At 34.2% G+C, this 14,879-nt stretch overlaps 1 protein-coding gene across 7 annotated transcripts in view; it reads left to right on the plus strand.

The window, feature by feature from the left end:
- The first annotated feature begins 10,557 nt into the window (after nucleotides 1-10,557).
- The window catches only part of LOC105043322 (uncharacterized), a 56,543-nt gene continuing 52,221 nt past the window's right edge, over nucleotides 10,558-14,879 (plus strand). For 6 of the 7 annotated variants that reach the window (XR_012140762.1, XR_002164573.3, XR_002164575.3 and 3 more), the window contains exons 1-5: nucleotides 10,558-10,716; nucleotides 11,271-11,413; nucleotides 13,808-13,977; nucleotides 14,069-14,215; nucleotides 14,501-14,552. Coding sequence is in view for 4 of the 7 variants with exons in the window: in XM_029264055.2 (XP_029119888.1) it covers nucleotides 10,647-10,716; nucleotides 11,271-11,413; nucleotides 13,808-13,977; nucleotides 14,069-14,215; nucleotides 14,501-14,552 (582 nt within the window). In the remaining 3 variants the exon portion in view is untranslated. The remainder of the gene's footprint in view (nucleotides 10,717-11,270; nucleotides 11,414-13,807; nucleotides 13,978-14,068; nucleotides 14,216-14,500; nucleotides 14,553-14,879) is intronic. The other variant, XM_019850184.3, reaches the window with a different exon arrangement.

The following is a 14,879-nucleotide window of genomic DNA, read 5'->3' on the forward strand; positions in this document are numbered from 1 at the left end:
AGCGGACCGTGTGGACCGCGTGGGCATTTTCCACGTATTTTATGCAGTTTACGGTACTATTTCATGGATCGGAGCGCGATCGAAGGGCCCAGGGACGTCCCGATCTTAATCCGACGGTCTGGGGCCTTGGTCTGGGTTATTTTAGCTGTGTTTAGGTTCGATTAGAATTGAGAATCCTAATCTAATACAAGTTTTAGGCTTTAAAAAGGCCTGTGAGGCATAGAGGGAAACTGTGTGGTGGCTTGTTTTCACGGGAGAGACATGTGATCTCCTGTGATCGCATGGAACCCGAAAAGAGAAAGAGAGAGGCGTGAGGCCATTGAGAGAGAAGGAGCAGGGCCCTTGAACAGCGGACGTCGGGCACTTCAGAGGTTCAGGGGAGTCTTCTAAGAGAGAGCTTTTATGAGGGAGAACTTGCTGTGAGAGAGAATTAGGTGTACAAGGGTTGAGGGTGAGGTCTCCTCTTGTAAAATTTCTTTTTCATAGTGAAGTTTGCATGTCCCGTGGAGGCGAGCCCTTTTGTGGTTGATCCACGTATTTTGATTGTTTTTGTTTTGTTTCTTCTTTCTTCCTGCTGCATCATGTGGCACTGAAAAGGTTCTGGGAAGTGATGTCCTGGTCAGTCATCCATCCAACAAGAATCATCCATTCCGAATCCAATCATGAATCAAATGCTTTGGAGGATTTGGCCATTCCGACTCTGATTTCAGTCCAATCTGATTTTCATTCTGATTTCGATTCTGATCACGAACCAAATACTCCCTAAGTGTAACTCCAATTACTACTAATAAAGATCATCCACGAAGAAATGTCCAATATATAACTTACTGACTTGCTAGAGTATACAATCTTGTATCTACCATGTATGTGCAGAAATTTTTTAATCCTACTCGATCTTGTACTTGCTAATATGACAAACTTACTGGAGCGGACAACCTCACACTCATCATTGTAGTCAACCACGTTCTGTTGATTTATGCCTTTCACCTATGAGCTACAATTCTTTGCATTTCCAAGTTGAATTGTTCCACTCTTCTTAAATCTTATCATTGATTAATTAGTTTGTGCGTATTTTGATGGTTTTATGGAGCAAAGAAGATGGTGGAATATCATAGTTGTTCTTCTTAGTTGGACTGTTATGCTAGATTTTTTGGAACACATCTAGAAACAAAAAGTGCTGATTCTTCCTCTTAAAGGACCGGACTAAACTTGTCTCTATGGAGATGAGATTGTTTGTTTAGTATGTTCTGATACTTGAGGTTGTAATTCTTATCCCGCATCCTTTGGTTCTTTAGTTTCTTCTTTCCCTCCCTTTCTTCTTTCTTTCTCTTTGTTCTTTTCTTCTTTTTCCTTTTTTTTTTTTCTTGCTTTTTTGAGAGGATTTAATTTTCATTTTCTCGCTGAATTTGGGCACATGCTACTGCTAAAGATTTTAGATGTAGAATAGTTGTTTTAAAAAGTAGTGTGGATGAGGCAATAATACTGCTAAAGATTTTAAATAAGTTTTCCTCTAACCCAAAAATCATTATGGTTTTAGATTCTATGGGACCCGATGCTCTTATTATACCTAAAATCATGTAAATTTCTTCTTAGACTCTTTCTTCGAGCCTAGCGGCATTAGAATAATTAATTTATAAAAGGTTGGCATGATTTAAATTTTTATACAAAAAATATAATTAAAGGGGGGCTTGGTTTGGAGTGTAGGAGTCTGAAATCGGAATGAAAATGGATAATTTTTATTTCAACTATTTGGTTGGGAGGGGTCCTATTCTAATTTCGATCTCGAGGTTGAATGAAAATGGCTCAATATACATAGAACTCAATCCCTACTCTCCTCTATGGATTCAAATTTCTATTCAAATTTCGATTTCTATTCCGATTTCGATCACGCAAATGAGATAGGAAAAAAAAATCATCTCTAACCTTGGGTTCCCATGATGGTGGTGGTGGTGAGCATGGAAGCGGAGATCGTCAGCGGTGGCGACATCCGAGCAGTCGGAGAACCTAGAGGGCGCAAAATCTGGTGGAGGAGGCAGCAGCCGACTGGGAGCGACGGTCGAGAGGAGGCGGTGGTGGTGGAGAATTTTTCCTTGGCCGGAGTGGGAGTGGATGGAAGTGAGGGAGTCTTGGTCGGAGGAGGGAGGAGGAAAGCTCAGATCTTTAAGGGGAGGAGGCAGTTGTGGCTGGCGAGATCATACTCCTCGATAAGGTTGGCGAGGTCCTTGTCGAAGGTGACGAAAATCAGGACATCGAGGTCCTCCATCGACCGCAAAAAAACTTGTAGGGGGCCAGAACACGGGTGCCATGGCAGGGAGGGAGGTGGGGGAGGGGGAGGGATTTGTGCATAGCCGATCATCGTTGCAAGGGAAAGAAAAGTGGGGGAGGGGGGAAGGAAGATGGGAGGGGGTTCGATCGTGGGGGACCTAGTTGCAGGTGGTGCAGGGGGTGCGGTCTGGGGCACGCAGAGGATACGGTGGGGTGCAAGTGCCGGGGCTGGGGGTGCGTGCCGTTGTAGGGGAACTCAGGGATGGTCGGGGTGCGAGCGTCAAGGCAGGGTGTGGAGGAGCATTGAGCCATGAATATGTCGACAAAAATAATTTTGGTATATTAAATTTTAATATCATATAATTTTGATATATTAAATATAATATAAAATAAATCAATTACTATTGTACGTATAATCATCATATTTTTTTATAAAATAATATTTTCATAGTATTGGGGGCTAGGGGTGCGCGCCGTTGCAGGGGAACTCAGGGATGGCCGGGGTGCGAGCGCTGAGGGGGGGTGTGGAGGGGCATTGAGCCATAAATATGTCGACAAAAATAATTTTGGTATATTAAATTTTAATATCATATAATTTTGATATATTAAATATAATATGAAATAAATCAATTACTATTGTATATATAATCATCATAATTTTTTATAAAATAATATTTTCATAGTAAAATAATATTTGCTATCTATTAATGATATTTTTTTTTAAAAAAATTAAATATATTATTATTATATTTAATTTTTATTTAATATTAATTTTAAAATAATTATTTTTTAAAAATTTTAATTAAGAATAAAAATAAAAATTTGAGTTCTATCTTAGTATGAATCAAACAACAATAATGAAAATCATCCATTCTAGTTCTGATTTCGATTATGAACCAAACGCTTCGAAGAATTTGACCATTCCGATTCCGATTCTAATCAAATCTGATTTTCATTCCGATTTCGATTCTGATCACGAACCAAACATCCCCTAAGTGTAACTCCAACTATTACTAACAGAGATCATCTATGGAGAAATATCCAATATGTAATTTACTGACTTGCTAGAATATACAATCTTGTATTTATCATGTATGTGCAGAAATTTTTTAATCTATTCAATCTTGTACTTGCTAATACGGACAAACTTACTAGAGTAGACAACCTCACACTCATCATTGTAGTCAACCACGTTCTGTTGATTTATGCCTTTCACCTATGAGCTATGGCAATTCTTTGCATTTCCAAGTTAAATTGTTCCACTCTTCCTACATCTTATCATTGATTAATTAGTTTGTGCGTATTTTGGTGGTTTTAAGGAGCAAAGAAGATGGTGGAATATCATAGTTGTTCTTCTTAGTTGGACTGTTATGCTAGATTTTTTGGAACACATCTAGAAACAAAAAGTGCTGATTCTTCCTCTTAAAGGACTGGACTAAACTTGTCTTTATGAAGATGAGATTGTTTGTTTTGTATGTTCTGATACTGGAGATTGTAATACTTATCCTGCATCCTTTGGTTCTTTTGTTTCTTCTTTCCCTCCCTTTCTTCTTTCTTTCTCTTTGTTCTTTTGTTCTTTTTCCTCTTTTTCTTCCTTTTTTGAGAGGATTTAATTTTTATTTTCTCGCTGAATTTGGGCACATGCTACTGCTAAAGATTTTAGATGTAAAATGGTTGTTTTAAAAAGTAGTGTGGATGAGGCAATAATACTGCTAAAGATTTTAAATAAGTTTTGCTCAAATCGAAGAATCATTATGGTTTTAGATTCTATGAGACTGGGTGCTCTGATTATATCTAAAATCATGTAAATTTCCTCCTAGACTCTTTCTTTGAGCCGAACGGCATTAGAATAATTAATTTATAAAAGGTTGGCATAATTTAAATTTTTACACGAGAAATATAATTAAAAGGGTGTTTGGTTGGGGGTGTAGTGGTCTGAAATCGGAATAGAAATAGATAATCTTTATTTCAACCATTTGGTTGGGAAGAGTCCTATTCCAATTTTGATCTCGAGATTGAATGAGAATGGTCTAATGTACATAAAACTCAATCCCTACTCTTCTCTATAGATTTAAATTTTTATCCTAATTTCGATTTCTATTTCGATTCCGGTCAAGAATCAAGTGCTTAGAAGGATTTGGTCATTTTGATTTTGATTTTGATCGGAACCAAGCACTCCCTAAGATTATTATAGAAATCGAAGTCAGGGGATTGGGATGTTCGTCATGCACGCACAAAAGTTGATTCCACCCACAGGTGTTGATTTGGAAATTCTATAATCAGCTAAGCCCATGTCCATGGCAACCATGTGAATTACATATATAATCTTATGCCATATGACAATGAAATTATTTTGTTCATATAATTAGTGCCTCGCACTATGGCTCTAGGAAATATAGTTGATTTTGCATAATGATCATAATGCCAGGATTGTGGAGGATGGCTCATCTATTTTTGACAATAATATCACACATTTTTTGTTTAGGCTTTATATTTAATAATTATAGCCATAAAAGAAAAAAAGATCGTGACCACAGTTAAGCATGATTTTTTTCTTAAAAAAAGATATTGTTCTTGTTTAAGATATTGGAGGACACCAATTAATGGTTGCTCATGTATGGTACATTATATATTTATGTAAATATCTATATAAATTTTTGCTGACCATATTAGATATCATTATTAAGTATTTATTTGCAATCATGATGGTTTGATTTATTTACTTTTTTATATAATGTATAAATCTTAAAAAGTCAAGCCTTTTAAATTTTGATATCTTCATATGTAGATACCCAAATATGCCCCTTCATTTCTATAAAACATACACTCATCAGATATACAATTAATCCATTCACGAGAAAGGTCCACTATTGGTATTATTTGGATGAAATATTGTAAACCTAACATTTAATAAGAAGAACTAAAAAAAGTCTATTTTGTTTCCCATATTGTGGATTAGAATAATGACCTCGATTAACTTTAGATTAATTGATTCCCCACTTAATAAAATAAATTTTTAAAGAATTTTAGACGTTTTACAACTTGTGGTATGAGTATCAACTAATATATCTAAATCAATCAAGTATGTAATTATTTTTTACATATTATTTCTTAACTTAAATTTTACAAAAATTACCATATTCTAAAAATTTATTTTATGCATCTAATAGTGAGTGGTGTTTCCAATAGTTGCAATTGAAATGTTATGTAATTAGTAGAAGGATGAATCTCAAATATAGCAGTCTACTGGCTCTTCAAATTGAGTTGGCATTGAAGATTATGAAAAAAGAAATGAAGTAACAAATTATGTTGCATGAACTTAAAACATGGTCCTTCAGAAAATCTTTTTAACTTCAATTTTCAAATTTTAAATTTTGAACTTGAATTTGTTTGGATGGATTGTGTTTTTAACTTTGTACTAGGAGCTATACTGTGGGATTAATAGATTGACCTATCTTCTTTGGTTGGATTTTTCATCGATTTTGTAACATATTTATTAATTTTTCTATTATTTATAAAAATTAGCTCTTTAATATTAAAATTATAAAATTTAAATACTTAAAATTTTTTATATGTGATTGAAAAATATTGATTTTTAAGAAAATTGATGACAAATAAAGATATACATGACAATAAAGTTAGGAATTACCGGTCACTACCTAGAAGCAGGGTCTCAATCAATCTCTTCTCCTTGTACACGTAAAATGCATATTAGAATTAAATCGGGATGCAAAACCATGATAGAGATGGACAACGATATAAAGAGGGATCTCTCGTCAATTATACATACAAAATGGTGGGGGATTGGAAGAAATAAGGGAGAAAGTGACTAGATTTAGGGGGATGAGAGAAAGAAGAGATTTTCTAGAATAGATGAGCATGAGACAGTAGAGAGGAGAGTGAAAGTGAGAGAGAAAAAGGAGGGGGTTAAAGGTAGCAGGAGTCAACAGCAGTATATAGATGATGGTGATAGGCATTTGGTGTGAAGAGAATAAAGGAAAAAAAGAGAGTGAGAGGGCAACGGGCTAGGGGCACAAGTAAGAGAAGAGAGGGGGTGTGAGGAGCTCGCTTAGCTCGAGTCCTAGCCCAAGTTAGTTGTGATAGGTTCTTAAGACTAAAGTGGTGTAGGGGTTATACCACATTCTCCACATTATAGCAAAGTATTGAAGCCAATTTAATTCAATCTTCTGCATCTCAGTTGCTAGCCCAAGTTAGTTGTGATGGGTTCTTAGGATTAAAGTGGTGTAGGGGTTACACCACATTCTCCACATTATAGCAAAGTATCGAAGTCAATTTAATTCAATCTTCTGCATCTCGGTTGCTATGACTACTTGAAACTTTCCGTATGAGTTTTTGCAAGATAATATTAGAACTAGTTATTACTATCCACATTATAATCTCCTGGTCTTGTTCTTACAAGAGCGAGTTGAAATTTGCTAGTATGCTCAAATATGAACAAAATCCCAACATAAGACTTAGAGGAACAACTTGGCCATGGCCATGTTAGTGGATCCCTAATAATTGATCCTTCCTCCCTCTCCCCTTCGTAGTTTATTTAAAAAAAAAAAATCATTCATTGTGGCCATTTACATAATTACATTGAAATGAATCTTATCAAACTCATTTATGTCTTTTGTATTTGGAGATCTCCTTTAAGAAGTCAAGGGCAACCATATATAAAATCTGACCTATGCGTGACTTGATCTAATATCTGATCAGTAAATTTCAATCTGTACCCACCCATAAGCCATTCCATGATATATAGATAGTGTTTAGTGAATCGAATGGGATCACTATAGTGATCCAAGATCATTAATGATCCGAATCCCGGGATAATATAATCTTCTATGATCTAAGATCACTGTATTTGATGGACTATGGTTTAGTGATCAAAGATTTATGTATTTTGCTATGCTATGGGAATCCAATATTACCAACCATATAATACCAAAACTACACATGATATATTCCATAAAAATATATCTATTAATCATATAAATTATTATAATAAAATATGAAAATATTTATTAATCTATTAACTAATATATGCAATAAGAATTTATTTATTAGTCCTAAAAATTATTAATCCTATAAAAATATATTAATTGCTATTAAAAAATTAATATTTTTATTTATACTTATGAGATATTATTTTTAATACTAATATTTATCTTGATTACGAAAATAAAGCAAATAGACTTGATATATTAAATAATTTTATTATATAGATATAAAGTACATAATATATTTTTACTGATTAATAATATATTATAGTATAATATATGTCATGAATATAATATATAATATATAATGTTGATATAATATATTAACAGTATATTCATACATCATAAGGCTAAAATCAGATCAGATTTGGATCGAATACCAACATATCCATATCCATATTTATTTTATTTAATGAATATAAATATAAATATAGATATTATATGGATGTGATAATTCATATATGTATTTATTTTAAATGGATACAAACACAATTTGGATATTGGAAGTATGAATATAATTATGGATATTAGTTAGATAATTAAATTTTATGAGTATAAAATTAAAAATATTACTAAATAGATGATAAATTAAATTAATAATATATTTATATAATTATATTTTTTTTAAAAAATAATAAGTATTATATAAAATTATATAGAGTTGTAAATAGATTCGAATATTCAGATATGGATTGGATAGTTGTCTATCGATATTCATATCTATTTTTTTACAGATATGGATATGGATATTAGTTAGATCTGTAAATTTCTATCAATATTCGGATTTTATTAGCATATGAAAATAGATCTAGATGGATATTATCCATACCACTTTCATCCTTAATATATCAATTTTTTCATTGGATCAAGGGGTATTTTTGTCCTCAAATTATAGCCTAAGATCACTATTTAGGATGATCCTGGATTCCAACCTCAAGATAAATATCTCATCATTGGATTATATGTTAATTTAAGGAGTGGGGATAATTTAGGATGACTGCTGTGTAGGATTGCTGTAGTGTATTTAAATATAGTAATCTCATCACCTCCACTTATATTATCCTTGATTTTGAAATGATCACTCTATACCAAACACCCCCTTATTATTTTGGCAAAATATTTTATGACATCTATTTAACCATAAAGTAACCCATTTTTTAATGCTCAACTTTTGGTATTACTATAAAAAATATATGTATAATTGATAAAAAATACCAACTAGTTAAAAAAACTCTTATGCAACTTTATGACTTAATTTTATCTAAATTGTTTCAACCTATGGAACTATACCCTCAAAAGTTTAATGCCTTGATTGGGTGTTTGAGGAAGAAAATAAAAGAAAAAAAATATTAGTAAGGAGAGAAAAGGAAAGAAAATAATTTTTTTCTTCTAGATTAAAAGCAAAGAAGAAAGGAAAAAAAAATTATAATCTTCTTTTATAATTATACCCTTCAAATGAACCCAAAAAACCCAACAAAGGAACCAAAGAAAAGACCTTCCCTTTTAATTTTTTTCATCTTTTCTTTTATTTTTGTTGATTTTTCTATCCACAAGAGTCTCAATTGATGGGAGGCTCGAAATAAGCCATAGGATTGAAATGTAATATTAATTTTATTCTCCATTATTAAAGGGGTAAGATAAGAATTATAAAAAATTCATTAATTTTTAATTCATTTCTTTTCAAATCTATTCGATTTGGAAAAAAATTTACAGATTTGAGAGGATTTATATTCTCTTCGTCTCTCTTCTTTTTTTTATTTTTTTATGAAAAAACTCTTAATCAAAAAAAAATATTAACTTTCTCTCACATCATTTTTTCTGACGCAATAGCATCAAAACTCTGATCCATACTTACCCATTTATAGTTTAGGTCAAACACTTCAACCCATACTGGACCCTAACTAAAAAATTTTGACCTAAACTTGAACCAAATCAGGTTGGATCCGTTAATTTTTTGTTTTGGGTCAATTTTTTCTCGCCCTTGTGTTAGGCCTGGTTGGAACTCGACATAACTTGTTTCTCTCGAACACAAAATAGTCTCCATGCGTTCAACAAGTGGTGTGCTGGGACTAGCTAGAACTCGCAATCACAAATGTCCTACTCTCAACAAGTGGCTTGCCAAGACTAGTTGGAATCTGGCATAACAAATTATCAAATGTGAACTAGTCTTTGCAAATAACACACCAGCTGCCTCCAATAGTTAGAAGCCCGTTACAACAAGATATCGGATCAAATATGAACTAGTCTTGACATGGGACAGGCTTCGACCGATTGGAACTTGCGACAGCAAATTCTCTTCACGAATATGATTTTGTCTTCACAAAGACAAATTATTACTTAGATCAAATATACCAGCTCAGCGGTAGACTGGCCTATCATGAAGTGCCGCATAGTTTAAATGCCCACCGAGAATCCACATAAGTTGACCTGTTAACCATAAAAGGGAAGGAAATAGAGTTTGAATGCGCTTCACTGTCCTTATCTCCTCTCCCTGGTGGTGGCCGGTGCCGCGGCCATTGCCTTCGTCTCCTCGTACCCAAGCAGTAGCCATTTGTGGTCAGTAGAGTTGCAAATGGATTGGGTTACGAGGGATCTTAATTCAATTTGATTTTTTTATTGGATCATAATATTAGATTCAAATTCAAATCGATAGAAAATTGCATTAGGTTTATAGTCAAAATTTTCGACCTAATGGATTATTTGAGTGGAGTCGGATCCATATATAATTTGGACCCAATCTAAAAAATTAAAATTTAAATACATAAAGCTAATTATATTTTAATAACTACGTAGCAAACTACTATTAACCATATAAAATAAATAATAAATAATATTATTTTCAAAATAAATTAAAATATAAAATAATTTTAAACCTATCTTTGTATTAAATTATCGATACAAGTTTTCAATCACTTAGAGGTCCAAATAGATTTAGATCATCATAGTATATGGTTCAAAATGGATCAAGCCATAAAAATAGAAGATCTAAAATAGATTCAGAAATCAAGTAGATTAGATTGGATCAAATTATAAAAGTGGAAGATCCAACTCAGAAATCAAATATATCTGGGTCAGAATTCAATAAACGTTGATCTTGAAAAGAAAACAGATTCAATTTAGAATCCGACTTGCTTCCGAAGGTGTTTTAGAACAGATTGGATCAGATTTAAGTAAGTCGGGTCGGATAAAGGGTCAATCCGGCTCATTTGCAGCCTCAATGTGGATGCCAGCTTCACCTTGCCTTTCGTTGGTCCCGGGGGCAACGCACCAATGATCTCTTTTCCCGCTCATCGCAAGCGCGCAAGGAACGCGCAAGTAATACGAGCGCCTTGGAGTAGCCTTTATACTGGCTGTGGGAAAACAGACCTCGCCATCGCCATGGCGTACGATCCCAAGGACGACGTCGATCGACTCTTCGCTTGCTTCAAGTGCGGAATCTCCACTCCCGGTAAGACTTCCTCTTCAAATCCTAATCCCTCTCTCAATATATGCTATGAAAGGGTCGCAATGTCCGCCTTCCCCTTTCTTCTCCGCCTCCTGGCGTCCAAGATCTCTCTCTCTCTCTCTCTCCCTCCCTCCCTCCCCCTCCCCTCCTCTCTCTTTTCTTTTTCTCCCAACCTCGCCAAAGCCTCCTGGCGTCCAAGATCGCCCTGGCGCTCTCTCTCTCTCTCTCATCTGTCTTTTCTTTCTCTCTCTCCCAACCCCTCTCTGTCTCTCTCTCCCCCCTCCTCTCTCTTTTCTCTTTCTCCCAACCTCGCCAAAGCCTCCTGGCGTCCAAGATCGCCCTGGCGCTCTCTCTCTCTCTCATCTGTTCTCTCTCCTTCTCTCTCTCTCCCTCTCTCCCTCTCTCTCTCCCAACCTCGCCAAACCCTATACACTATGCCTGTTGATGCCATGCCCTGTGATATGTCTCTCACTCATCAATCCATCTTTTTATGGGATGACAACCCTAGTCCTTTGATTTCCGATTCATTTTGTGCTTCTTGGGGTAAAATGACACAGAATCCGCACTGAAAGAAAGGAAATCACGGCTGGAGAGATCCAAGAGAGCGAGCTTGGTGGAAGGGGGAGCCTCATTGGTTGCCAAAGTGGTGAGACCGACCTCATCTAGGCAGGAAGAGCGGGTTTCACCTAATAAAGAGGAGGTAGGATTTTCTTTCTTTTCACTGTTTCAAAGTTTGAGTACGTTAAAGATTGGTTTTATTTGCCGTGAGATTTTGCTGCCCGAGCTTTCTTTGGAGGAGATTGCTTTGTGCTTGATTTTGTTTTTAAATGACACAAAAGGGTTATCAGAAAAAGAAATCACAAAATGCTGTTGACCGTTGTGAATATACTTTCTTGATCATGTTTCTTGGTATTTTATTCGATCTTCTTTCTTGGTATTTTATTTGGTCATCATAGTATTTATAGATAGGTAATTTGAGAATTAGGATTCAGATTTTGCTCAATTGGAAGCTGGTTATTGTAATATTTTTGCCTCATTCTGTTAGTCTAATAAAGTGAATGATATGGCTGATGCTGTCTTCAGCATATTGTGAATTGTTTCAATAAGTAACTTGTCACTCATCCACTTTCCTGATTATTTCTTTTTTCTTTTTTCCCTTTAACCTTCCTGTGTCTTTCTTTCCTATTGTTGATCATATGACAATACGGTTAAGTTTTTCTTTTCTTTTCTTTTCCTTTTCTGAAAATCCAATTCAAGTCCATGGTATTGCATAGTTTGATAAGCCGCAATTCCATAATATTGTGATCGTTTTGAAGGAAGTTGCTAAAATTGATCTTTAGAACTGGAAACTTGGAGGTTGTTTCAAAGTTAAGAGGTTGACTTACGTCTACTCTAAGTTGAATTGGGCCGGCTCTTCTTGGTCTAGATTGGTAGGGTTAGGTTCAGTTTAACTATGTTAAGTTGTGTTGTCTTGGTTTGGGTCAAGCTTGAGATAGTTCGATCTTGTTGGTTGGGTTTAATTAGGTCAGGTACAATGCAGTTAGATCAGATTCGAATAGACAGGCCTTGCTCAAATGCCCCCACTGAGTTCATGGAACTTGATTTTTGCTTTGTTTGCTTACTATTGAAGTTCAAGTTATACATTAGACTGTGTTGACTCTCAAATTTTCTCAACCATAACTATTCTAAGGCTTGATAAAGACATGCATATCTGAATTTAGTCATTTATTTGTCTGGAATCTGGTCCTTTTGATGTGTTTCTCAAATTTTGGTTGCAATTGCAAATTCGATATTGCTAAGGTATTTGTGGTTCTTCACACTTTAAATGAAATTCTTTAGGATAGAAATTCCTTTTATACATTGTCAAACATCGGTTAAATATGGCCTCCAAACTAGGTCCCATAATATTACTGTATCTAATTGGTAAAAAATCTGCAGTCTACAACTTGAACAGCCCTTCAAAGCTTTGTTTTGCACTAATCACTCAGAACCTGAATAATCAGATTCAGGTACGAATCTACCACTCCAAAAAATGATATACATTATATAATGTAGTTATATAATATGAACAAATATCATTATAATGACATTAGTCTATTCATAGTATAATGTAGTAATTGAATCTATTCAGTTACCACATTACGTGAACTGTTAATAAATATCATTTTGTACCATCTTCTCATTCCACTCCTTTTTTTATTTTTTTATTTTTTACTTCAATGATCAATAAATTAGCTATCAGTAGTAATGGAATCATGATCAACTTCAGTTCAACAGCTTATACATTATGGAATGTTAAGTTAGTTCCAAGTCTAAGTCATAGCTATTATCACAAAATCCAAGCTGGGGAAATCATGAGAGTACTGGATGTGGTTATAAATTCATTTGGTAAAATATTTGAATAGTAGTTTATTCAGGACAGGTATATGGAATGGGAACCATGAATATAATTTTGGTGGATTGAGGTTCTTTATGATTGTGATCTAAACAAACTTATTGGAATATAAAGATGGAAAACTTATCGATACTATCACTTATCTTTATCAATGTTCATGCTCACAAATTTGTCACCAAAAAAATTCCACGTTCAAGCCATACTTCTTGTTTAAGTAATTCTGAGCTCGCCAAATAGACTTTTGCATGACATGCGAATCTATTCAAATTTTGGTTAATGATGAGTCATAATTTTCGGAAAGCAACTTTTCAATCAATTGTTTTATAACTGAAGTTGCAGTAAAACAAAATTCGGTATCAAAGTGAATGCACATTAAAACTTAAAGTGTTTTTTGTTGTCTTTTTTTTTTTCTTTTTTTTTTTTAGTTTAGATGTTGATCTTTCCTGTTCAGGAAGCATATTACTTGTAAAAAGAAAAAACAAATATCAAATAGCAGATAAGTTGACATGAAAATAATCTTTAGTCATTTATAATAATTTGTGTGATAATTGATGAATGTACTGTGTGGTTTTTATTTAGTAATGGCTTGTCTCCTAGATATTTATTGGGAAAACTTTGCTTCATTCTTTGTATCAATGTTTTAGACTGTACATAATTGAGAATAATTGTTGATAAGTAATGAAATCGCTGTTCTTTCAGCCTGTTGTATCAACATCTGTTGCAATTAAATCTAATAAAAGCAAGCAGATCTCTCCAATTGTCTTTTATGGTTCCCCACATGGTGCTCCAGTAAAAAAGCCATCACAGTTATTGCGATTATTACGTGAAATTCATGTCGATCTCAGAGAGCAGAATAGTCTGATCCCCAGGTATGTACATATAGAAATGTATTGATTCAAAACACTTGGTTAGCAGAAAATGTTTCTTTGTGATTTTTGTTAACATGGGTTTGCATTTTAGGAAGGAGGTCTGGGCAACTTTTCCTAGACAAGATGAGGCAATGAGATTCTGGAAAACACATGCACATGCTAGTGTGTTTAGTTATCAAGATCACTTGAGCGGGCAAAGACGATTCCTTGTGTCTACATATGATGAGTTATGGGGAAGGTTAAATTTCAGTTTTGATTGCTCAACACGGTTTCTTCTCCTTTTGCTTGCAGTTTTTTTTTTTGGTTTTTTATTAGTTGTTTCTTTCATGGTCTTTTAGAACTATTGTCAAAAGAAAATAAAAGGAAAATGACACAAAAGTAGCTCCATCATTTAAAGGCTAAATATGCAATATCAGAAGCAGAGAAAAATAGCACATCTAAATTTTGGGATGCAGTAGTGTTTTTTACATGTTGACATTTTTTTTGGCTTCCTGAGTTCTGTGCTGACATTTTATTCTTCCAGGTACAAAAACATGGATTCCAAATTACACCACCATTATGAAGTTATTCAAGAGGTATATACTTTTGCCTAATTTTTCTCCAAGGCAAAAACAAAATATCAGGCCCTGTTCCTGATTTATCTGAACTGAAGTGGGCTTCAATTTTGTAATGTACATTCAAGATTTTGGTCCTAGGTGGGTGACCGTGACAATATGATCCTTATTTCATGATGGTTGTTCAAAAAACGTGGGGCTTGCTATCTTCTAAATATATTTCATATGTTGGACTTGTTAAATGAGGGGGGTATTCCATCTCAAGCAAGCTTAACAACAAATGTTCAAGCTTCATTTTGATTTGTTGTAAACTGAGTTTATGGTGAAATTTTTGTTTGACTGCATAAT

Source organism: Elaeis guineensis, chromosome 4 (genome assembly GCF_000442705.2).
Source record: "Elaeis guineensis isolate ETL-2024a chromosome 4, EG11, whole genome shotgun sequence".
Lineage (NCBI taxonomy): Eukaryota > Viridiplantae > Streptophyta > Magnoliopsida > Arecales > Arecaceae > Elaeis > Elaeis guineensis.